At 28.1% G+C, this 26,943-nt stretch overlaps 3 protein-coding genes across 11 annotated transcripts in view; 1 reads left to right on the top strand and 2 right to left on the bottom strand.

Annotated features, from left to right (window-relative positions):
• LOC131168840 (protein WHAT'S THIS FACTOR 9, mitochondrial-like) overlaps positions 1-16,868 on the bottom strand; it is a 73,200-nt gene extending 56,332 nt beyond the window's left edge. The window contains exons 1-3 of one of the 9 annotated variants that reach the window (XM_058133630.1): positions 14,345-16,868; positions 13,658-13,759; positions 13,048-13,484 (exon numbers count right to left, since the gene is read on the bottom strand). In XM_058133630.1, the coding sequence (XP_057989613.1) occupies positions 15,477-16,784 (1,308 nt within the window). In that variant the 5' untranslated portion in view covers positions 16,785-16,868 and the 3' untranslated portion in view covers positions 13,048-13,484; positions 13,658-13,759; positions 14,345-15,476. Of the gene's footprint in view, positions 1-13,047 lie in introns of those variants that run through there. The other 8 variants (XM_058133634.1, XM_058133628.1, XM_058133629.1 and 5 more) reach the window with 8 other exon arrangements.
• LOC131172556 (glyoxylase I 4-like) lies at positions 72-3,695 on the bottom strand. The gene is made up of 3 exons (XM_058133636.1): positions 3,439-3,695; positions 435-766; positions 72-352 (listed from the first exon to the last, which is right to left on the bottom strand). Exons 1-3 carry the CDS (start codon positions 3,633-3,635, stop codon positions 261-263), a joined length of 621 nt encoding a protein of 206 aa, XP_057989619.1. The 5' UTR covers positions 3,636-3,695; the 3' UTR covers positions 72-260.
• A 389-nt stretch (positions 16,869-17,257) lies between the features above and the next one.
• LOC110673372 (embryogenesis-associated protein EMB8-like) lies at positions 17,258-25,530 on the top strand. Its single transcript, XM_058133621.1, has 13 exons — positions 17,258-17,582; positions 17,692-17,781; positions 17,879-17,940; positions 18,625-18,725; positions 19,242-19,331; positions 19,879-20,001; positions 20,513-20,590; positions 21,826-21,911; positions 22,078-22,126; positions 22,898-22,954; positions 23,042-23,172; positions 24,128-24,211; positions 25,361-25,530. The coding sequence occupies exons 1-13, from the start codon at positions 17,317-17,319 to the stop codon at positions 25,464-25,466; spliced, it is 1,323 nt and encodes a 440-aa protein (XP_057989604.1). The 5' UTR covers positions 17,258-17,316; the 3' UTR covers positions 25,467-25,530.
• The last annotated feature ends 1,413 nt before the right edge of the window (positions 25,531-26,943 follow it).

The raw sequence follows: 26,943 nt of genomic DNA, 5'->3' as shown, positions 1-26,943 counted from the left end.
TGGAAAAAATAAGAACAAAAAGGGTGGAAGAGATAGTGTGAGAGAAAGAGAGAGAGAGAGAAACAGAGGAGTAGACACAGATCAAACAAATTTAAGAAGCATACTGTTTCAATGGAACTTGAGAAACTCCTTATCAAACAAAAGCAAAAGCTAACCCCAGCACTTCAATTTTTCTCACATTATTTCTTTACACAAATGTATACAAAACAATTTTTTCAGAGTACTGAATCAAAACTTGCATTGGTCACCCTTCCAATCCCTTAGATCGAAATGTCCATCATGTCCATCACCAAGTTATCCATCATCAGAGACGCAACACCTCCGGAACAAGCCATCTCCCAGCTTCTCTTCCCTGTATTTTCATTCAAAAATGTTATAATCCAGCTTTTGACAGTTTTAATTTAGACAAAATCTAGAATGAATTTAATACATACCATAATATGTTGGTGATGATGTAAGGCTTCCATTGGCTTTAGGTAGCTTGAAAGGGCATGAAGAAAGGGGAAGAACTGGGAGATTTTGACAATTACAGATCTCAACCATGTAGCCATCTGGGTCATGGAAGAAGAGCTGATCAACTGTAATGCCACCTTCTTCCACAACTGCTGTCACATACTCAATGTTCTTCTCCTCTAGTTTTTTAACAACAAGATCCATGTCTGAGCATTGGAAGGAAATGTGGTTATCTTTTGGATTTATTTTACCTTTCTTTGATAGGACTCTATCTGATTCAAGCAAATGGATCCCAACACCATAGTTGAACAACCTGCAAAGCACCCATTTCAGTTGTAAACTTCTAACAGGCCATGAGGAGGACTGATAAGAGGAACTGTACATTAGGGTAAATGAGGTTGAAGTTGAGTTGCGTATGCAAAATTCATCATACAGCATGTGACAAAGATCAAGTAGGTGAGGTCTCCTTTTCAAGTGACAACTACATTACTAATTTTTCCAATGAACCAATCCATAGAGAAGAAAATGATTGAGCTGACATTTTGTCCTATCCTGAAAATTCTAATTTTTCAGAATTTTCACAATCACATGTGTCACCATTATGTGAATTACAACACATAAAACACATAAATCCTTATCAATGATAATCCAAATTGTACCATTATAAAAACTGCATTTTCTTTGTGAAACCTCAGGGTGAAAAACTTTTTTTTTTTTTTTTAAATTTGATTCACTGTAAATTTAATAAACAACTATATATGTTTAGACTCATTTAATAGAGAAATCTCATCATACATATTATGTTTTAAATTTATGATAAATCTACTCTAAATAATAATTTCCTAAATAAAAAAGATTATAACTATATTGAATTCATATATTTAATAGATAGACTCCATTATATATCTTGTATCATTCATGATAAACCCGATACCAATAATCGTTTCTGGATGGGTGGTGGATGGTCAAACAGGGCAAGAGATAGTATAATAATTATAAACCCCAGTCGGGTGATGGCATGGTCTGAGAAAAGGAAATGGTGAAATATTGTTCTATTCTGCCTGCACATTTTTAATCATTAAAATCTTTGTCCATTGATAATGCATCCTCTATATTATCTTATAAAAATGAGCTCTATTATTGTAATAGATAAATACAAATGGGTCAATAGCATAGCATGCATAATTGCTATAAATTCAACAGCCTATAGTTCTTTAACATGAGTTCTAATTTCCAAATTTGCCCTCGAAATGGATTGAGCAAAATATTAAAGAATTTAAATATTCCCTGCAAAATTAATGATGGAGATGGAAAAGAGAGAATCTTAAGTAAACTTCATAATATATATTCAGTGTGTATTTTTTGATTATTTAATTTAAAATAAAATAAATATTATTTTATTAAAAAAAGTGATTTAATAAAATTTTATAATTCACTTTATCAAATTTTTATAAAATGATATTTTTTTTATAAAATAATTTATTAACATAATAGAAAAAATAAAATTTCTACACATAAAAGAATATTTATATAATATTTATGTAATAATGCTAAAAATATCATAAATAAAATTACATAAGATATATTTATTTAATATTTTGTATTTAAGAATTATTATTTTAATTAAAATTTAAAATGATGTAAAAAAATATAATTTAAAATATTAAAAAATTATTTAAAAAACTTATTTTTTATTAAATTAATAAATTTTTCATTATCGACTATTTTACAAATAAAAATATACTATTTTATAAAATTTTAATAAAATAAATTATAAAATTTCGGAAAATTATTTTATTTTTCATAATAAAATAATTTTTTATTTTAAATTAAGTAATCATAAAATACATTTATATTAAAAAATAATATAAAATAAGATTAGAGCGTACAAAATTTTATTTACATTTTTATAACAGAAATAGCATTGAAAACCATGCGATATTTCCATTAATTATTTTTAATTCCTTTGTTCCTTTTAATAATTTTAAAAATAAAATTAATATTATTTCAATAGTATTAAATTAAAATTAAATGAAAAAAAATAATTTTTTATTTTTAAAAATCTAAAAATTTAAAATTGAGAGACCAAAAAGTTACTTGAAAATTTTAAATTTGTTTTAAAATGTTATTTCAGCGAAAACCATTTCAATCACTTCTGGATTTTGGTTTTATAATTTACCTAATATTTTTCACAAATCTGAAAGAGGAAAATTTATAATTTAATCACTAAATTTTACCTTATATTATAATTTAATTCTTAAATTTTAAAAAATTAATTATTTAATACTTAAATTTTACTCTGTATTATACTATAGTCCTTAGATTTTAAATATTTATTTATTTATTCTCTAAATTTTACGTTACAACACACTTTAATATCTATAATTTTAATATATAAAATAATTTAATTATTCTCAATAATAAAATTATTATAAATATTAAAATTATGAGAATTAAATTATTCTATTTATTAAAATTAAAGAAACTAAATACTTCATTCTCAAAATTGAAAAGTAAAGTATAATATAATATAAAACACATGCACTAAATAATTAATTTTTTAAAATTTAAAAATTAAAATATAATATTGGGTAAAATTTAGGGGCTAAATTGTAAATTTCACTCTCAAAAAGAAGATTCAATTGTTATTTTTATGCTAGTTGCCTAGAAAATTTTATGAAGACCAACGTTTTGAGATGGTTTGATTATAGCTAAGGCCACTGTGAAATAGCATTATAAATCTTGAAATTTGAAAATCTAATCTTGGAGTGAAGCTTTCTTCAGCGTGAAAACATGGATAAATTTCATGATTTCCCATGTTCATAAATGGGGTTTGAAGGGAACCAAAAAATTCCAAGGGAAAACCCAAAAAGAAACATGATGACAAAACATATTGGATACCCAACTATCCTTAAACCACAACAATGAAAATAGAGAGAGAGAGAGAAGAGAGAGAAAGAGAGCAAAAGGAAGAAATGGGCATACCAAGCTCCTTCAAAATTGAAAGAAGAAGGTCTTTTGATGAGAACAAATCCCAAAACATCTTGGTAGAACCTGACAGACTCAGGAACAGACTTGCAAACAAATGAGACGTGGTTTAATGACAGAATAGGCATTGTTCTTTTGGTTGCAGCTGGTGAAACCCACTTCTCTATTTCCTCAATTTCTCCTAAACTTCCCATCTCTCTCTCTCTCTCTCTCTCTAAAAGTCTCCTCCTTTCACCAAATATTGTTGTAAGTATGCACTCAAAGGTGAGGTTTTTATATAGACAAGCTATAGCGTGATGATCTTATCTAGCCACATAGACTACACGACAGGCTGATTCTTATATGTGCACATGATTTTCGTTTTCTTTTTTTTTTTTATTTATATTCTCCCTTTTTTGTTTTATTTACGATCTGAATACATGAATGTGGATCAATAATTATTACGGCTGATTATGTGATTCAAATCAAATTAGTTTGAATTAATGGGTTTGAGTTTTTAGTATTCTTGATTTAGGCTTGATTTTCATTTAATTTGATTCGATTTTATTATAATTTTCTATAAAATCAAATCAAGATAAAATAATCAAAAATTTTAAAAATTAAAACTGAATTGAATCACTTTATAAATTAAATTAATTTAATTAATTTATTCAACTCAAATCAAATAATACTCACCTATTACTAATGAATATCCTTTATATTTTTTTTGTATTTACACTTCCTATTTGGTATTACATTTCAAAGGAAAAAATTTTACTTTTCAAAAAAATATCATTTTAAATATCATTGCAAAAACAGTTTAAAAAATTTTTTAAATTTTCTTTATGTCCTTTAATTACTTAAATATTTTTTTTAAAAAAAATATTTTTCTTAACAATAGTTTATAGAACAAACCCTAATTAGTATATATTTTTCTGGGCCCTTCAGTCCTTTTCTTTACGTAAATAAGGTGTTTGGTTTGTAAGAAACTATGGTAAAATTGAAAGGGGAAATTTTCGTTCACTGTTCATGGTGTCCACATCACAAATTTAAATGTTGAATGGTTTTCCATTTGTTTAAACTATTAAGTTGAAGACTACACCTTCTCAATATAATAAACAATTAGCACAATTAGGTTTAACAAGAAAATGGAAAACCAAATTGAAGTTGCCCCAAATATTAAACAACATTAATCTCAAGTAATTAATTAGGTTCATAGAAGAAAGTAGAATATCATGGATGAAGTCTACTTTGGAATTGGAGATGAGTAAAATATTTGATTTAAAGCAAAATGTGATTAAAAATAATTTAAAATAAATTTCAAAATTTTTATTTTAATTATAAAAGCTCCAGAGCAAAATGCAATTAATAGAGTATTGAGATTAACCTTTAATATATCAATTTTTTTTTATTTAATTTAGTTTAATAATTAAAAATAATATACTTATCTGATAGATTTAGATTTAGGTATCACTTATAATAATATTTAAATTGAATTGAATGGGAAAGTGACCTCTAACATTGATGAGTTTAAAATATGTCATCATATATTCTAAAGTATGATAGACACATTTTCAACTGCACGATGTTAAGTATTTTCTTTTCCAAGATTTACTAATTATGATATTTTTTATTAAATATTATATATATATATATATATATATATATATAACTTAATTAATTTATTAAAATAATCAAATTTCTAAATTATATCAATTTTATTGATTTTTTTGTTTAAATCGAATTCTACTCACCGATTATTATAATAAAGAAACAATTAAAATTTGTATTTTCAAATCACTTATATTGAAATTAAAAATTTTATAATTTTATGAAAAAAAAAATAATTAATAAAGTGAAAAGGGAAAAATTCATTTAATTTATTAATGAATATTAATTTTGTAACGATCGGGCTCCAACCATTAGAGAAATTGTCCACTTTGGCCATTAGTCTCACGGTTTTGCCCTATAGGTGGAATTGAGAACTTACTGGTCATATATTTTAATACATGAGAATTTATATATCTTATATGAAATTGCTAATAAACAAATCAATTAATTTGTTTAAAGAAAATAAAATTTAAAAACAAAATAGAAATATCTAAACATAAGTTGGAGGGGAAATTATTTCTTAAATTTGATTTATCATTAATTTAATATATAATATATAATAAAATTAATTTATTAAATAAATAAATTAATATATGTGTATTTTAAATTTTACTATTAACTGAAACCCATTCGCTGGCTTTCACGATGAAAAGGTAACATATGCTTCCATTTTTTTTTTAATTATTATATTAATTTTTTTTATTTGGTAAGATATTTTTTTATAATATTATTTTTTAAATAATAAAAATTAGTTATTATATGTGAAGATTGTGATGCTCATTTTATTTAAATAATTTTATTTGATATTTAAATTAAGATATAAATTATATAACTTTCAAGCAAAGAATCGAATCTATGACTCATTTAAGATTAAATCTCAACAAATAGTTTACATTTTATTTTATTAATTAGAGTAAACTTCAAAAATAAACTTTTATAAAATAATTAAAAAAACACATAAATTAAATTTAGCATTCGCTCTTAAATTTATTTAAAGAAAAATACTATCTTTATTGACCAGTGAATATTGATTGAAAATATTCATAAATATAAAATTATTATTATTATTATTATTATTATTATTATTAGCATTTACTATGAGAAAAAAAAAACTTTCAATAATGAAAAATAATATATATATATATATATATATATATATATATATATAATTAATATTAAATATGCTTGATTTTATTTATTTATAATCTAAATTTATGAAACTTGAAGAGTGTTGGGTATATTAAAATTTAATTCATTTTTAATATGAGCTTGTATAAATAAGTTGACAATTAGGTACTAAACCAGACTCTAATACTATATATGTTAAATTAAAGAATTATTTGTGCTAAATTAATAATTTTAATTATATATATTTTTTAATTTTAATATATAAAAATAATATAATATTTAAAATTTTTTATTAATATTTTATATTTTATTTTTATTACTTTTTAACCCTCAAACTTTTTAATAAAAATTTCATCATTGAAATAATTAAAATTTATCTATATATAATAAGATGTAAATATATGTAATACGTATAGATATTTTACCCTTTATATATTACCTTTTTATTTTATATATTTTTTTATGTGGAACAAGAATTCTCAACAAAATTTCATTCACATATAAATAATTATCTTATACATCATGCAATAGTTGTAATTCTTGATTATATTTTTTAAATCTTACAAATGAAAATGGTAAATTTCATCATGTTAAGGAAACATTTTTATATTATTTTCATGATTTCTTCTTATATACATATGCCATTTTTTAATAATAAATTATTTGAATATTAAGGTTGACTTTGAGCCCCACTAATCACAAATTGTCATTAGCAGAAGCAACCCCCTTACTGCATCTTTCATCAAGATTCTATCATTTGTTGCAACCTTCATTCAATGGAATCCAATGCCTTTGTGCTATGATTTTTCAATCCAAATATATTTTTTCTAAATTAAATTTTAATTTCATCTAAAAATTATTATATATAACATGCACAACATGCCCAAATAACATTAGGGTATTATTAATTCTTATTTAATATAAAAAATTATTTTTGAATTAATATTATAAATATATATTTATATTAATTCATATGCATCAATATTAAATGCCCTCTCTAATCAATTTTAATAGGACACTTTCTCACATAAAATTGATTTGACAAATTCTGAATTTTAACCCTTTATTCACTTTTCTTTTAAAATTTACCTTATTTTAGTTTTGGATTAAGGAGGATTTAATGATAATTATTTCCACTTTTTCTAATTTTACTTTTATTATCATTATTATATGCTTTTAATTTTCGTTCTTCATGGACTCAATTTTTAAATTAATAATATATATATATATATATATATTTGTGATGTATATAACAGTGAGATTGTGGTTGATTGAAGATATAATCTTGTTGTTAGTTGCAACAAGCCAAATTGATTTGGTATTATATAATTGCTCAAATTGATTTATTTTATTATAGCAAGTGATATCACATTATCAATTTTCATATATTATATTAAGGTTATATTTTAAGTTATTATTAAAAAATGCATTATTAAACGTATTAATTAAAATTATTTTAAAAATAAATAAATTTTTTTAATATTTAAAATAGCACTTTTAAAAAATATTTTTTTTATTATAATAAACACACACTAAAAAAAACACTAGATTTATAAATTAAATATTTTATCTAAATTACACCGTAAATGTTTCAAATCAAACCATAATTCAAACTTATTAAAAAAATCTAAAATTCAAACCAGATGATGATTATTCATAATATATATATATTTTTTTATTTCTCATCTAAATTTCAAATGAGACTTGTTTATCTCTCTCCAATTTGATTAAAAGCAGACTATTTATATTGGCATTAGAAGATTTGTTAACCAATAATAGTTTTAATTTGATATTTGGTGAACAATATTTAAAAATTATAAATCATGGAGTTCGATTTGCTATAATCCCCAAAAATCAAGGGGTTAGGTGTAATTATATTGTAGAGTCAATTTCGGTTGTAGTTTTAATGTTAAAAAATTACAAATTGAAACCTACAAAATTTAAAGATTTTAATCTAAGCCCATGATAGAGTGAAATTAATTAAATTAAAACCTATAATACTCAATTCTTTGATGCACATTATGTGTGAAATTAAATTTATTTTTTAAGTAATTAAAATTTCATGCCAATTATATAAAAAAAGTAAAAAAAAAATATTGTAAAATTTTAAATAATTAAATTGATTAAATTGAAATATAATATTTTAAAATCTAAATATGATTTATAGGGCACGTGAAATGAAATCTTACATCACTTGAATATCTGACATTTACTAGATTTAAAATTATAAAATATTAGCTATAAATAAAATGTAATTTTCAAATAAAAACTTAAAATAAATTGTAAATTAAATTAAGAAAATTTGAGATAAAAATATGTATTTTTATTTTATTTTTTATAATTTTATATATTTAAATATTGATTAAAAAATAAATTTTCTTTATAAAATCTCTTTCTATTTAAAAAAATTTAAAATTACATAAATTTATAGCAAGACTTTTTTTTTCAATTTAGTTTTAAAATTTTCAATAAGTTAAATTTAATCAAAAATTAAAAAAATAATAAATTAAATTTATTAATTTTTAAATTTAAATCTATAAATCAAAAAATTTAATCTTAAAATTACCAGATTAAACTTTTTAATTTTTAATTTAAATTAAAAAAAATAAATTTATAAATTTTAATTGTTAAATTAAATTAAATTTAAAATAAAAATTTTAAATTATTTAAAAAAATTAAAAATATATTAAATTAAACGGTTGCATTAAAATTTTACTCTTGTATATCGTTATCAACAAGAAATTTTAACATAAATAAATTTTTAATTAACAATTATTATTTGAAAAAAAAAAAGTTCATTTATTGATTAGAAAGAAATGTGTGGTTGAGGATCTAACACGTCATGTATCGGAAAGAAGATTTTTCATTTTTTTAATATTATTTTTATATTTACTTCTGATTCAAGAAAAAAGCCACTTCATCACATTAATTATGAAAAGAAATAAAAAAGGAAGAAGTACGGACAGTTACAGCCTCCACATCATCCGTGCTCATTAGACAGCTGGAAAAACCTGTATGAATTTATTTCACATGGATGGTTCCCACATCAAGTGGATCCCACAGCCACGTGAAACAATGTGACAGGGCTTTATCAGGTGTGGAGATTCACACCTACCAAACAAAGATATCGGACATTTGGCATTTTCCTTTTGTTTTGTGATAAGATATCACTTTCGCTTCACACTGGCTTATCATATTGAAATTCCAAAACTGCTAACAATAATAATATATCAGGCCTTAATTTTATTTTTAAAATTTTATTTTAATTTTAAATAATTATAATTTTGATATTTTCATTGAATATTGTAATTAACTTTTAATTAATTATTTTATACAAATATATATTTTTTTTTATTATAAACTTTGAAATTTAGATATTCTTAATTTTTTACTATTTTATAGACATTACTATTTATAATTAAGGATTGTGCCCATTCAACTTACTTACGAAAGTAGTTAATCTAATACCTAAGGGTGTATAAATAAATCGATAAATCAATTAATTTGATTAATTTAAATAAATTTAAATCATAATTTTTTATATTTAAATATTAATTATAATTTGAAAATAATTACAAACGAAATTTTTTGTTTAAGTTTCAAATTGACACAATAAAATTAAACTCAAATCAAATATGTATATAAAATAATCTTATTTTATTTTTAGATTCTTATTTATTTTTAGTGAATAATATCTCTTAAATTAATATTTTATTTTTTAATTAATATATATAATATATATATAATTTAATAATAGTTGAATTATAAAAATTAAAAAAATATTAAATAAATAAAAATTACCCAAACGAAGCATAATTATTTAATATGAAAATTAAATATATGTAATTTTATAATTTAATTTATTAATTTTAATTTAAATATTATTAAAATCGACTTTTTTAATTTAATTTGATAAATTATATCGAACGACCCATGTATACCCCTACCAATACTCATGATGTAGCTTTGGAAAATTGGCCCCAAGAAATTTATTTTAAAATCTCACGAAGATCGAACCCTCCAAATTTCCATAGAGCCAACCACTTAATAAATTGGCAATGCACTTATGGTGAAAACATATATTGCTAAATAGGATAGCCGACACTTTAAATTAACTAAAATTATTAATATCATATATTTAATATGTATATTTCATCTTTTCTTTTCTTTTCTTTTTTCCTATAATGAGAAACATAAATAGAAAAATTTAATAACTTTTAAATTGAATACGTAGAAAAATTATAAAATCAAATAATAGTAATTTTTTTTATTGATAGTTACATGAGGAGGAGAATCGAATTGGGGATGTAGTCCTAGGTTCATTTTACCCTTGCTATTAGATTAAAGCCAGGCGAACTGAATAATAATAAATTAATATTAAATAAAATACACTTTTATTAAATAATTAATTTAAATGCTTTATTAAGATGATCAATTTTTTTAAATTAATATAAGTATTATTATATTTTATGTGAGTGATTTATATTAGATTTTTTTTTATGTTCCATATTACAAAACCATTGACCGGTTAGGTCAACCAAATCTATTTGCATTGAATGCGTTGCAATTAATTGCTCTCTACATAAGTCTCTCCCGCAAATACTTGAATCTGCTAGCAACTGGGGGTTATGATCTATAAACTTGCCTAGGGTCGTACTCCCCCGTCTGTCTACTGTTTATATTATTTTTTATTATACATGTTTATAAAAATTAAAGAATAATTAATTAAATATTTTAGGACTTCAATATTTTAATAATATTAAAATTATTTTTGAAATCATGAGATCATAACTATACTAAAATTGGCGAGCCTTTGGCGAAGGTGGTAACTGGTGTATAAATTCTTTCCAAGACTCGTGCCGACGTTAGACTAGAAACTTAAACCATTAAAGATTAAGGGATAGGGATTAAGAATTCAATTGATTTAACTGTTGAATATAATTAATAGTTAATACTTAATAATTGATAATTAATTGTAGTTAATATATTATAAGAATTTAATAAAGTTATATTATTAATTTTTTAGAAAATTTTTAGTGCTAAACTTCAGATATGGCCGAAGGTGAAGGCTTCATTCCTCAAAGCACTATGCAAAATTAAATTGTAATTAATTGATTAAATAATTAATCAAATTTGATTAATATTGTTCTTAATCTTATTATTATTATTATTATTAATATTAGCACGTGGGATTTCCTAAATGAAGGCTCCAACATTGGCATGTTCCCATGTGATGGTTTCAAGTCAAATTGAGGGATGCTTCAGTTAAGGAAGCAGCCATCTCTTTTTAATAACTCTCATTAATTAAAAGCCCCCGAATTAAAATGAATTATTTTATTTTATTAAATTTAAATTAAATAAACTAAATCAATAAAATACTCAAATTTATTTATAAATGAAGAACTTAAAATTGAATTTATTTTAAGATAGCGTTTGATATAAATAAATTTTACAAAATTTTACGAAATTCACTTATAAATCTAATATTTAAATATTTAATTTAAATGAAAATTTATTTAAAATTATTAATAATTAAATTTCATGAAATTTATTATAATTAAATTTATATTTCTCATTATTTAAATAAAATTTTTAATAATTTGAAATAAAATATGAATCATTGATTTTTTTTTGTTGTAGACTTTAAATTTTCAAGTACAAGTAATAATTTTTTATTAATAAAATTTGATAATGTGGCTTATTTTTCATTGAAATTTGCTGGTTTAATCTCATTTGCATATCACGAAAGTAACAAATTTCTGAAATGTCTGTATTGTAAAAAGTTTTTTTATTGTCCAAAATGAAAAAGTTACTCAGAAAATTATTTTGCTTTATCCAGATTTTTTTATTAGAAGGTTTAAATTGTCTACATTTATATATATTTTTTTCTCTTATGAAAAAAATTATTCTGTACTTATTTTATGATTTTTATTAAAGAATTATGATATTTTATTAGAAAAGGAAAAAAAAAAGGATTACAAAAAAATTATTTAAATTTAATGATCTAATAAATATTAAAGATTAGTCTGTAATACTTTAGATTTAAAATAATTTTCGTTATAAATGTTATATATTATTTTTTAAACAAATTTATCATAAAAAAAAATTGCAACTATATTAGAACATTTTTTTTTATTATTGCAAAACGGATTCAATTGGTGGAACATGTAACTGGGGTTACTATTTTGTGTGTACTAAGATCTAATTTTGTCTGGATATTTTTATGTTCGACCAAGAAAACATGGAAATAGGCGTTTAATATTCCAAGACACAGAGAATGATGAACTCTAGTGGTGGATCCACAAATATAGACTTACTATATTGTGCTTTAATCAGTATCAATCCAATAATTTAATCACTTATTAATTAATTTACTTTTATTTTATTTGATACAATATCTGATGTTCAACAATAATTCTATAGAATATGATTTTGATCTCTATCTCACATGAATTATAATATGCCTCTTATGAATCCTACATCCTGGACCTAACCCACGGCCTATTTCTGAATCGGGTCTGGCCATTTCGAGGTATGGTTAGGATAAATTTGAATCGGATAATAATAATAATTTAAAATTTTCATAATAAGTGCTAGGGACATCTTTGCATCGATACAATAGTAACTAATAGTAAGTTCTACTCTCTTTAAATCATGAAATACCTATATAATTCTGCAGGATCCACTCTCCTTAAATCATGGAACGCTTATATATTTTTGTGAATGAGGGAGCATTGCACCTTGTGCATTTGTTTACTTGCACTTCAGAAATATGACTAGAGAAGCTGCCCTCGAGGAAGAGAGCAAGCAATGGAGGCAAAGATCAAACAGAGACCCACCAAGGACAATTTTTTACCAAAGAAGTTATGGTACCTGTCATTATGTTGATTGTGTATTCACAAGAATTTCATGCTATAATGCACATCCTTTAAGTTCACATTTAACATCCGAAAGAACATCACCAACTTGTAAAACACAAAAAGGGCTGTAAAACACAGCATTTACTCTTTATGCCAAGCTACAATCATACAGAAAATAAACAAGGCTGTTCAATTCCAAAATGTACAGGTCAAAAAAGGTAAGATGAAGCGTGCAGCTCTGGAGCAAACAATGTAATATTCAAGCTGCATGCCTAAAGCCTAATGCATAATGCATATATTCCTTTTTGAGGTTTTTAAGTTTGTCATCTACGCATGCAAACATGCAAAAGTCATCCCTTGCTCATCTCTCAATCTGAGCTTCACAATAACTTTCCAAACCTCTGGTCACCAATAACAAGGATGAATTTCTTCATGTTCAAAGCAAATCTTCTTTGATTTAAAGACCTATATATCAAAGAAATTAAAATATATGACAATCATTTGATAAGAAATGAAGTTAGAAATTAAGCTGAAAATTAGGGAATACAATGCATATCATATCAGAAATTCAATGGTAAAGGAGTAAATCAACAGTGAAATTAAAAGAGGTTATTCTTAGGAAAGGAGAAAACTTTTACCTTTCTTTGGCTTTAATGCTCTGTGTCATTAACCTTTAGCAATTTTCATAATTAAACCTGAGCCAATGGAAACTTGGGCCACATATGAGACTGACCTCCATGCTGCTTATGTTATGACAAGAAGAAGAAACCTTCATGTACTACTTTTAACACTCAATCTATGTCACATTAGATAACAGGAATGGAATAAACACCTCCATTATATAAGAAAATCAGAAACGACTAGAGTATTCAACTACAAACTGAGCATGTTGACGCAACATTATGATGCCTATAAACCTGGTTGCAATAATAAATTCATAATGCTTCCTTCAATACCAACAAAAATTCTACCCAGACTGCTAAAAAAGATCATAGATAAAATTTAATTCAAATTCCACCATAATTTTTCAAACAAGTCTGTTTTGCAAATGCCAAGAGGGCATGTCGAGAAATGATGGATCCAGTGAAATGATCCCGTTATCCAAAATCCAAAGTGAAATTCCTCCAAGTCCATTTTACAATAACATATTATATCAGTCATGCTTAACATGTGAACTTTGCACAGCACGAAGCTGTCAAATATATCTCTTGTGCAAGGAAACTACATATGTATTTGTGGTTAAATGAACATCTCAAACGGATGGCTCAATTGACAGGGTTGCCAAGATTAAAACAAATAAAAAGCAGAGGAAGAAGGTAATTCACCATCAAAGAAGCTTCAAGCAAAGAACCTGATCCCTTCAATGCATATTTCAAATAACAATCTGCCCTTTTCTATTTGATCCCCTGGATCTTCTTCTATCAATCTCTTAATTTCTTATGTCCCCAGAATTTTGTCAAAGGGCCTTTTCGAACAAAATTCCAATTTTCTGATGTCAACCTTTTCCCTCCTTGTTCATTTGTCACCAATTATCATCATATCAATTCACAAATCCAATTTCACTGCCTCATCATTACCTGCATCCTCACTTCAGACTCTGAATAGTCCAAATCCTCAAATTCAGCATCACAAGAGCCTTTTGACTTATCTTCCTCCCTTTTACAACTTTTATCTCTTACTGTTCTTTCTTTCCCTTGATGGATGAGGCAACCCACCTTTTCGACCAAGAACCTAAAGCTCCACTAGCTGCTTTTCTTGGCCTTCATTAGCTTTTATTCATAAGATGAACATACATAAACCTCATACCCATCAAAGGATGTTTTATTACCAAGAAATCCTTCCTATATGCCTCTCTAAGCACTACAGTTTGGGTCCTAATCTTATTAGAAACATAAAAGAATTCGTCGATGATGCACCAAAGCCTTCTTAAACCTATTTCCAAACCCCAAATAATCTCCCCAAATTAACACATTCTCCTTCTCAGTCCTCTTTGACACTAACAACCATAAAAGCTCATGTAACACAGCCACAACCCACCTCTCAGATTAAAACAAATAAAAAGATGGCTCATGTATCAATTACTATAAACATGATGCTATCAAATATATCTCTTCTGTAAGGAAACTACTTATGCATTCATCGTTAAATAAACGTCTCAAAAAGATGGCTCAATGGACAGGTTTTCCAGATTAAAACGAATAAAAAACAGAGGAAGAAGTTAATTCACCATCCAATAAGCTGCAAGCAAAGAACCTGATCCCTTCACTGCATATTTCAATTAACAATCTGCCTTTTTTATTTCTCTGGTTAATCTTCTCTTATCAGTCCCTTAATTTCTTATTTCCCCAGAATTTTGTCAAACTGACTGTGTCTTCCAATAGGGCCTTTTCGAGCAGAATTCCAATGTTCTGTATCAACTTTTGCCTCCTTGTTCACATGTCACCAATTATTACCATATCAATTCACAAATCCAATTTCATTTGCCTCATCATTACTTGCATCCTCAACTTCAGACGCTGAATAGTCCAAATCCTCAAATTCAGAATCAGAAGAGCTACTTGACTTATCTTCCTCTCTTTTCCAACTTTTATCTCTTACAGTTCTTTCTTCCCCTTTATTGATGGATGATGCAGCCCGCCTTTTCGACCAAGAACGTAAAGCTCCACCAGCTGCTTTTCTTGGCTTTTCAATAGCTTTATTCATAAGATGAATATACCTAAACCTCATACCCATCAAAGGATGTTTTATTACCAAGAAATCCTTCCTATATGCCTCCCTAAGCATTACAGTTTGGGTCCTAATCTTATTAGAAACATAAAAGATTCCCGGATGATGCACCAAAGCCTTCTTAAACCTATTTCCAAACCCCAAATAATCTCCCAAAATTAACACGTTCTCCTTCTCTGTCTTCTTCGACACTAGCAACCATAACAGCTCATGTAACACAGCCACGACCCACTTCTCAGCTTGATCACCATTGGGGTTTAAATGCAAGGCATTTTCATAAGGTGATATGTATGGCAAACCTTGCCATTCAAAAACCCAATCTTTCACCTTCTTCTTCAAATCAAAACCATTCGGGTAACTTAAAGAAAACCCAATACGCTCCCCTTTCTTGACATTTGTCATATCCCCATGAGCCACTCTTTTCTCCATTTCAGACAAAGCTAATTCATCTCTCCAAGACACCAGCTCTAAATGAAGCGTTTCTTTATCACTAAAACAATCTTGAGCCTCACAAACCTGAAAATATTCAGGATAATCTGATAAAAGGGCTGTGATATAATTATGTGGCAATCCCAGATCAAACTTCAGCCTGTCAATAATATGCAAAGGCAATCTGGTTGCCCTAGTGAGCATTAAAAGCTTAGCTAACCTTTTAACTGCATCATCTCTATGATTTGGAGAATTATGGATCTCTTGTTCTTCTTTGTGGATTGAGAGAGCCTGAGGGGTGAGCTTGACGTGGAGAGGGAGCGAAGCAGAGGGCTGGAACTGGGTAAAAAGAGTTGGGTATTTTTGGAAGAACTTAAGGGCAGTGGTGGGAAGGTTTAGGAGGGGTTTGAGGACGGAGATGGAGGAAAGAGGAAGAGATTTTGAAGGAGAGGAGAGGATTTGGTTCTTGACAGAAATGGCTTGTTTAAGGTCTTTTTCTTTGGAGACTGCTTTATCTAGATACGGGTCGCGGACCCATTTAACCTTGGCAGCTATGAAGGTACGGTGGTGATGGAGCTGGAGTGGGAATTTGGCCCCGTAGAGACGCATATGTGTCAATTGTCGCCGGCGGCTAAAGCCTTGAATAGAAGGCTAGCTGTGGTTCTCGGCAGCGGAGAAGCGCGGAAGAAGGGTAATTATTAAAGTTAGAACAATATATATTGTGTACCTTAATTTTTAAAAGTAGCATTTTACTTATTGTAATTTCAAATAAAAAAATTATTTAAAATTATAATTCAGAACAAAATTTTGTAATATTAAATTTTTTATTAAATAAATTTTATATAAATTTTAAATCAAAATATAATTACTATTTTATTTAATAGCTAAATATCACATGATTAAAAAACATAAAAATTATTATAAAATTAGAAGAATAATTAAAAAATAAAAAATTATTTATTTTATTAATTTAAATATAAATATTTAATTTAATAAGTGAAACGGCACCGTTTCTGGAAAACCTAACCAACCAATGAAATTAGTCCTCCTTGTTCCTTCGCCACCACCACAGCCACATCTGTCACCATTCTCTCCTAGAAACTCCCTCCTTCTGCGCCAAATTTCAAACTCGCTTTCTCCAATGGACGATTTCACAGTACTATCGCTAGACTCATCGCCGGTCTCTCCTTATGAGCTTATCTTCAAAGCTCTATCTCTAATTCCCATCTCTCACTTTCTCTTAGGCCTCCTATTGATACTTCTCCTTTTCCTCTACAATTTCCTCGAGATTCATTTCCTTCAAGATCTGGTTACTGGATTTAGAGGCGATCCTGTGTTACTCACTTGCAGTTCCTCCTCTGAGCTCTACCAGTCCGTCGCTTCCAAGTGTCGGATTCTTCACGGAAGGTTAACCTTTTCATATAGATAATTTGATCATCAGTTAGTTTTCCAGAATTCTTGTTTTGGAATTGTCACTATAGCAATTCAAAGTTTGCTTCTTTTTCATTTTCTGAAGGTTTTCTCCTACACCATGGTTATCTAGTCCTCATCTCCAAACAGCTTTCTTGAGTCTTTTTGGGAATTCTCCTAATTTTTCCTATAGAAGGTTAGTACTATCATTTTACACTTGGCGTGGACCAATATTTACTTCTTCTTCTTTTAATTTTTTTAATTAAGTGGGGTAATGCATCTGTTGGGCTCAGGCATATATTCCATGCTAATGATGGAGGAACAATTGCTTTGGATTGGCTAATGTCCACTGATGGTCAGTATCAGTAGTAACCCTTTTATCTGAATGCCTTACTTGCAATGAAATTGATAAAAGTATGCCCTTTAGCTATCACTAGTTTTTATCACTGATAATTAACCGCGCCTGACAAATAATTAAGCATGGTATATAGAATACATGGCCTTAGCTTAAGATAAAAATTGAATAAAAGTTTATGCATTTACTGGAACTGTACATTCTCAAATTAGCTCAGTAGTTACTGAAATCAAAATATTATGCTTGCTCCACAATGGTATGCGTCTCAATCATATAATCAAGGACCGAGAAGAACATGCATAACATTAGATGAATAGCACCACATATATAGAAAAACCAAATAATGCTTGGTTAGTAGAGAGAAGAAGAAATTTTGCTTGGTGCAACATTGAATCCATGGATGTAGATGTGGTTTATTGTTGGCAACTTCAATTTGAAATGGCAGCTCCAGAAATAATGTTCATACTGCCATATTTATGTATATACACGCAGTGGCAGAAAAGGAATATTTTAGTACAAAATAGCAAAGAAAAATACTCTGCATGGAATAAATCATGGCAAATTGACATCATTCTTTTTGATTGACAACAATCCAGTAGAAAGTAAAAACTAATTTGAAGCCGTATGACCTTCCAGTGACATCCATTAATTAATTATTTGGCTCTGATCGCTGTGATTCTACAGTTGAACAAGGTGTCTGCTGCAATAATGATGCTGTTCTACGGGATGATAAAGCTCCAATTGTAATAGTGATTCCTGGCTTAACTAGTGACTCTGCCTCTGCTGTAAGTTCCTTTCATTTTCTGTAATGTCTGTGATGTATTCCAAGATTTATTGTTATTTATGTGTGCACTGCTCAAATGACATTGAATTGTCTTTTTATATCATATGGAGGTTCGTAGTCAGAGCAGATTATTCTGTTTTGTCTGCCCCACTCAAAATAATCTGAATGTGAAGTCTTCTTTTTGAGGACAATGTATTAAATGTTGATATTGACATGGATTGTAAAATTGTAAGGAGTGATTTCAACTATAGCAACATCCAGAGCAATGAATCCCTTATTATCTCCTTGCAACTGCATTTTATCAAGCAAATCCTTAAGAATTGTTAAAATCTCAAAGTTCTATTTATTAATTCTTATTTTGCTGTGTGAAATTTGAGGTTAAACTCAACTTCATGTTAATTTTCCTTATCACTTGACACAAAACATGTTCTTTTATGGTGATACTTACCTTTCATTAGTGGTAATTACACCATCTCTCTCTTCTTTTAGTATCTAATAGAAATGTGCTCTGCAACAGTATATCAAGCATCTTGCTCTCACGATGGCAAGGCAGGGTTGGAATGTTGTTGTATGCAATCATCGGGGATTGGGAGGCATGTCAATAACTGTGAGTATGAAATATTCACAACCAGCCTTTGATTTCTCATAAAGTAACATATTACTTTTCACTCTCCATGGAGCATATGTCTTTATTCTCTCTCTCTCTCTCTCTCTCTTTCTCTCTCTCTCAAATATTTTGCATAAGAATTCACATTAGTAGAAAAAGTCATCATAATAAACATGATAAGTAGTGTTTCATCATTGGATGTTGTTTGAACTTGTTGATTTATAGGCTTGCTCAATGCTTACACCATATATTGCCCTTTCTCTAGCCAGAGGTGATTTTATGCATGAATAAAATTTGTAGGGGATAATGTGCTTCATGAGCATCTTATCATCATTTTGAGCATATTCATTATTATCAAACTGTGCAATAAACTGTCTAACATTTTAAGTTGCTTGAAAAGATTTTTGTTTGTTTGTTTGTTAATTTAAAATTCTCTTTCATGGCTATTCATTTATACGTCCAATGATTTTCTGGAGTCTGGATTTTATTGGTGTATTGTCATAATTGTTGACTAACTAGGTGTCTTGTTATAAATAATTATGGTCAGTCTGATTGCTTCTATAATGCTGGGTGGACAGAGGACGTTCGGAGTATCATTGATCATATTCACCGTGAATATCCAGAAGCTCCTCTATATGCGGTTGGCACTAGCATTGGTGCCAATATTCTGGTAAATGAATTGCGCCATCTTTTTCTCTCTTCCTGTTTATTCAAACTTGTTAGTGTAATTTTGAGTATGAAAGTGCAAGTCACAATCATGAATCATCTCAATGAACTAACTTACTCTATGGTGCAAGGGATTTGAGGCATGCACTTGATTTGCATGACTGCTTTTTTCTCTTCATTTTACCATTTATTCCTAATTACAACCATTTACTTGAGTGCGTATGAGGGCCAATTTTCTAATCTATGATATAGCAAATAAGACTTGCAAGAAGGAAGCTTTCTAGCATCTTTTGTTAACAACAAAAATTTTTAAACATAATTTCTATGGCTTTTAAAGTTTAAAAATATAAAGGATCTGTTCAAGCCAAAATAGAAAGAGGAAATTGGAATCTGCCTTGTCATTCTTATGGTCTAAGTGATAACATTTCACTATTGCTTTATGTATGAGAGGAAATTTAAAGCACTTAATGTGTATATATTTTTACTTTCTTATTAAGATGGAGTACTTATTGTAGGTAAAATATCTTGGAGAACAAGGGGTTACTATTCCTCTTACTGGTGCTGCTGCTGTCTGCTCTCCTTGGGACCTTTTGGTTAGTATTTGCATCTGTATGATGTGATTGAATGCCAATCACCTTTATATTGAGCTATGTTATCACAAAATTACTTACGGCTTTTGCATCTATGTTCTGTCAGACAGAAATGGTTTGCACAACACTATTGTTGTTTTGATATGCATCTCTTGATTCTTTTCACTTTTTAAGGGCTGAAATCTTCCATATAAGCATAATAAGATCTTTTCATCTCGTACCCAAACAATAAAGTCATATATTGCAAGTTGAATATATGAAAGGCTGATTGTGATTTGTGATGTAGTAGGTTCCCATTCCCAATATCCATTTCAATGATTGTTAAAGGGAGTGGAAAAGGCTAGCCTTTCGCGCCAAGAAAAAAAAATATTTATCTGTGTTTTCTTCCCTTGGTCTCCTGCACAAAAATGCATGAGCATGATGAAAAATGTATGAGTTGGTAAGATGATTTGGCTTAGTTGTGGCTGTGAGCTCAAGCTTAGCAATGTCAAAAACATGGTTGAGCTTAAAGCAATGCATCACAAGTAGCATTCTAGGCAACTCCCTAACAATGCCTGAGCCTGATTGGCCTGGAATTATGTGAAGATGATCTGAGCTTTGTTATTTCTTTTTCTTAAATTATCAACTAAACTTATCTTTTTATTTTATTTTTTTATTATAATTTTATGTGAAGAGTATGCATAAGATCGTAAAACTTTATTTTGTTCTTATTAGGATTAGGCTTTCCTGTCTTTTTATTCTTTTAGTTCCTATCGGAAGTTTCCCTGATTAGGCTCTAGTTATTACGACACTATTGATTGATTAACAAGAATTAAGTTTTCAGAAAATTGGTTCTGTGTTTTTCTTTATCTTTACTTGGTTCTACATCACTGTTTTAGGGGAGTAACTGCTGTGAAAATGTTTAATCATAAGCAATCTAGATGAGCAAATCAGAAACTCAGCACATTCCTTCCTTATTGAGATAATGGGATCTTTCATTTTTGTTTTTTTTGAAGAAGGAAATTTGTGTAGGATAAGATATCCTCTGATATTTACAAAGAAAAGGAAAGAACAAAAAAAATGAAAACTAAAGAAGTAGCATTGTCCAATAATGGTAAATAAAAAAGTCAATAAAGTGTCAGTATCTTTGTTTTCAATTCTTTGGTTATTGGGAGTTTTAAGATTTTTGTCTATCACTAGAGTTGCAATCTCCGTGAGAATGGTATACCAATTTGAAAAATATATTGGTCACTTTACAGATATGTGACAGGTTCATCAACCGCCGGCTTGTGCAGAAGTTCTATAATAAAGTGCTAGCTATTGGCCTACAAGGTTATGCGCAATTGTATGTCTAAATTACTTCTGCTTTGTTTCTTGACATTGAATCTCTCATTATAGCGGTGGTGTATAGCACAGTGATTCTATAGAAAATTCACTTGATTTCTACTTTGTTTAGTTGTGTCAACTCTCTGTAGAGTTAATTTTTACAGTTAATTTGTACTTTCCTGCAGGCATCAATCTATCTTGTCTCGTCTAATAGAATGGGACAGTGTCAAACTGGTACTTTGATTCTCTTTATTTCTTGAACTCCACCAATTGTGTGACCACAAGTGAATATTAACCAAATCTCTGGGTTGTGAAAACAATTAAGACTATTTGTCAATGAGATAACTTATTGGAGGAGGGTGAAGAGACCACTTAGACGAGCTTTTGTACTGATCGAAATTCCTTTTTATTCTCTATAAAACATTAACATTTAATATACACCTCAATTGAAAACTGAGTAGCGTTTCATCCCAGTTTTATTATTATTATTATTATTATTTTTTCTAATCACTGGCATAAATAATTGTGATGGTTAGAGGCTTGATGTTATAAATGTAGGTGTGCAATGTTCTCCATGCTTAAATATGGTTTTAGGTTATATCGTGTTCTTTCTAGGCTTCTAAATTGCATGTTTCTAAAGCCTCCCATTAACCCGAAATGATCATGTACTCATGATTTTGTTGCTGGTTGATCAAATAGTGCAAATAGTGCAAAATAAATGTAAGATAGTGGATCATGGACACTATTGCTTTTGAAGTATGCCCATGTTGAAAACAGCATATATGCACAAGTAAACTATGGATCTCCTTTGTCTTTTAACATTTACATGTCATTTAGTTTACGTTGTCAACAAATTCCACAATCAGGTTTTACATCTTAAAATTCATATGTATTTGTTCATATGTATAGATGAAGATAATAAATTAAAGATTTTATAGACCGGTCAAATCTTCTGCTTCTAATCTGTATATTCCTTTAGATAAGATCTTATTTTCCCTTTGACAGTCACGTTCAGTTAGAGACTTCGACAAGCATGCTACCCGAGTTCTTGCGAAGTTTGAGGTAAAAGCTCTTTTTCTAATTCTCCACATAAAAAGTGGTCGATGTTTTCATCCCCTGATTAACTAAAAGGATTCTCCTGTTTTTCAGACTGTGGATACCTACTACAGGCGTTCTAGTTGTGTAAATTTGGTGGGAAATGTGTCACTGCCTCTTCTTTGTGTGAGTGCTCTTGATGATCCAGTTTGTACAAGGGAAGCCATCCTATGGGATGAATGTAGGTAAGGAGTCAGTAGTCAGCATCCTTACTGTTCGCCGCACCTCGTTCGGCTCTATGCGCTTTTTTCAATATGTGTGCCATTACTTGAAGAAAACTCGAAGTGCTTTATTCCACTACTTGGAGCTGTTAAAATGTGCCTTAGGCCCTATGCGTATCCAAGGCACAAGCATTAAGCTTTAGCACCAATAGCTTTTTAACTTTTGACTGAAAAATTCACCTGAGGCATACAAGTCACGCTCCCACACCAAAAGTTTTTAGGCACAAAAAGGCATGCCCCAGAAACCTTCTTTCCTAAACTTTAGTTCTAACCTGTGTCACTTGGACTTGGGTGCTAGGATTGGATAGGAACATATTTCTGGGAGCCAGACTTGCCTACTTTTTGAATGTTGATAATTGCTTCAACAAATTTGATGTGCCAAAGTGTCATATGAATGTTTGAGTACCGTTATGGGCTAAAGGGAAGGGTCCAAGTAAGAATGGTTTTAACCTGAAGTAAGTTTCAGCACAAGTAGAGATTTGCTCCACGGTCCAAGTTTTGTCCGCCAACATTATAATGTTACACCTGCTGACCTACACTTCTCGTGAGAAAGATCAATCAGCCTTGAGGGATATTTTTATATCTAAAGTAACATTTGGGTGTACTTGCTATCAAAACTTATGGATGTATCAGTTGATGAGCAACAGATGCCCTAGTACTAGCACTACAGCAGATCTTCGATGCTGATGCTTACCGCAATATTTTGGAGTATGCTGAGGCATGTTTATGCATGTTGAAAAATTTAAAAATACTCATACAATATCATGCCAAATTTATGTTTATATTTTCATTAATTGGCATAGTTTGTACCTTTTATGCCAAGTAATATTCCATATTTTGCAAAGCTGATAATATTACTACTTTACTTTCTACTACTTTTCAATTTTATATGAAACTGATTTTGTTTGATTTACTTTAGGGCAAATGAGAACATTATCCTTGCTACCACACGGCATGGAGGACACCTAGCTTATTATGAGGGGATCACTGCAAATAACTTGTGGTAATTTACTGTTTCTCGCTCATTCTAGTGTCCAAATTTGCTTCTGCAGCTTAGACATAATTATTGTGTCTTGCTTCTGGCAATCTTCTTTCACTAGCTAGTATTTCGCTAGATTAAGAGAATATTTTTATTTTTCTTTTCTAATTAAACAAGGAAGGGCATTTTGCGCGGGAAAAAAAAAAAAAAAACACATTAAAAGGACAGTAATCTAGGCCAGGAAACTCCAAGCTGATCATCCTTGATTATGCTAGCTGAATACAAGAATAGTACTTTTAAATGTATTAAATAGACATAAAAAATTCATATTCATCTCTACAACTATTGAATTCCAATCAAAACCAAAATGTATCATATGTATAAACCAACTTGGTACCAGCATATATAGAAAAGGAATTGCTGGAACATGAAAAGCTTAGCTTACAATGAAATAAGTCACATTTACAAGGGAAGGGCTTTGAAATTTCTAATGACTTTGTTTGCAGCTTTAATTTTTGCATTTTCTTTGCTGACTAAGTGCTAGCCTTTAGCACTTACTATGTTCCTTCCTAGAAGAAGAATATGTTGTTTCCACTCATCTTCCTTCTTTTATCACTAATTTATTATTACTCGTTGATGTTGCCTGAAATCCTTGGGTTAGAATCTATTAGATAGTGCTTGAAATTAAGAGAAAAGATGAAGTCGATGGCCTGAGTTATGCCACTCCAACGTTCAAGTCAGTAAATACCAAAAAAGCAAATACCATTAAAAAAAAAGTAGAAAGATTTTGTATCTTCAATATTGTCGTGACCCTTACTTATAGAGTAGAAAATAGCCTTTTTTGGATTAATCAGGATTTTATATTAGCCTATTTCACTTTTTATGAAAGTGCTAACTAATTCCCAGCTTCAGCATAGGACATGCTTTTATCTTATTTCTCTCTTATCCAATCACTCCTTCGTTATCCGATGACATATTCATTCTGACCACCCTTGATATCTTGTTTTATCCAAACACCTCATTATTTGCTCGCACAGTTGGTGTCTTAACCGAACACCTCATGACATGTCCAGACAAACCGTGGTCTTAGTTTCCAAGACTCGAACCCCATTCTATTTAGATCAGATTTTTATTCATATTATAACACTCGTTTACTTGACTTTGCTCTAATAGGCCAAAGAGTAAGTATCTAAGTAATTACCAAACTGCGTGGGGAATGTATAGGTTGCCATGTTTGTTATTTGTAGGGCAACGCTTACTTTCTGAGATCCCAAATTGAATCGAAGAACTGTATCAGATTGTATCAAAACTAAAAAATAAAAAATAAAAAAAAATAAAAAAAATCATTATTGTAAGAATCGAATCAAATTTATATCGATTGTTTTGGTTTGATTCTAGTTCTTTATTAAGAATTGAGCTGAAACCATACTAAAATGAGGAACAAATTTTATGCATACATTTTTTTAATTTTTTTTTATTAATAAGATTTTAATATGTGTGTGTATTTTAATTTTAAATACATTAAATTATCTTAGATCCTTAATTATATGACTAAATCACATGTTAGGAATATAATATTTTTTTTAAATTCTTCATTATATATGTATTTTTATATAATTAAGAAATATATAAAAGATAATATTATATTCTTATTAAAAAACATATTCCTTATATTAATATTATTATTTTAATGTTAGTGTCATTATTTTTATTGTTGTTTTAATATTATAATTAGAAATTTAAGATTGCATTATAAAATTATAGTTAGTTGAAAAAAAAGAAAAATAAAAACTTAATTACGTACATGATTTTTACCTGAAATTTATTCAAAGCATCATAAATAGAACTAGAGAACACTGCCAAATACAAACAATGTGGGCAAAAAAATCAACTTTGTTATCATCATATATAGACAAGAGCATCAATAATCAATAATTGCTTGAATTTTAATTAAAAGCTTGGCCTGCAATGAATTAGTCAAATTTACATGTATGGGTTGGGGTAGGATTGCATATGCAAAGAAGACACAAGGAAAGAAATTGAAATTTCAGATGACTTTATTTATAGCTTTTTTTATTTACTTTGATCATCATATATAGACAAGAGCATCAATAATCAATAATTGCTTGAATTTTAATTAAAAGCTTGGCCTGCAATGAATTAGTCAAATTTACATGTATGGGGTGGGGTAGGATTGCATATGCAAAGAAGACACAAGGAAAGAAATTGAAATTTCATATGACTTTATTTATAGCTTTTTGTATTTACTTTGAAGGGTCTGTTTAACATTGCTGTTAAGATTATTATTGAAAAAAATTACTTTTTTTAAATATAATAATTAGAGAATATTAAAAAAATAATTTAAATTTTAATTTGATAAATTTTAATCATAAAAATACTAAAAGTAATAAAATAAATTTTTTTCAATTACTTTTTTAATAGCATTTAAAATAATATTTTTATTTAAAAAAATAATTTCAACTTTTAAATACAATACCAAATAGGCACTAAATAGTAGTAGTTTCTTATATTGTTCATTAGTAATTATTATTGTTCCTTCCTAGAAGAATATGAATGCATAATTTGACATGTATTGCTTTATATTATTTTAAGTATTTATTAAATATGTATGCATTTTAGAAAAAATTTAAAAACCGTGCATTTATACTATTGAAGATTAATCCTTATAGCATATATTAAATTTAAAATATATTCAAATTAAAATTTTATCATTATTATTTTAATTATAATTTTAA

This window comes from Hevea brasiliensis, chromosome 14, assembly GCF_030052815.1.
Source record: "Hevea brasiliensis isolate MT/VB/25A 57/8 chromosome 14, ASM3005281v1, whole genome shotgun sequence".
NCBI lineage: Eukaryota > Viridiplantae > Streptophyta > Magnoliopsida > Malpighiales > Euphorbiaceae > Hevea > Hevea brasiliensis.
This window is presented reverse-complemented; position numbering and strand designations above follow the sequence as displayed.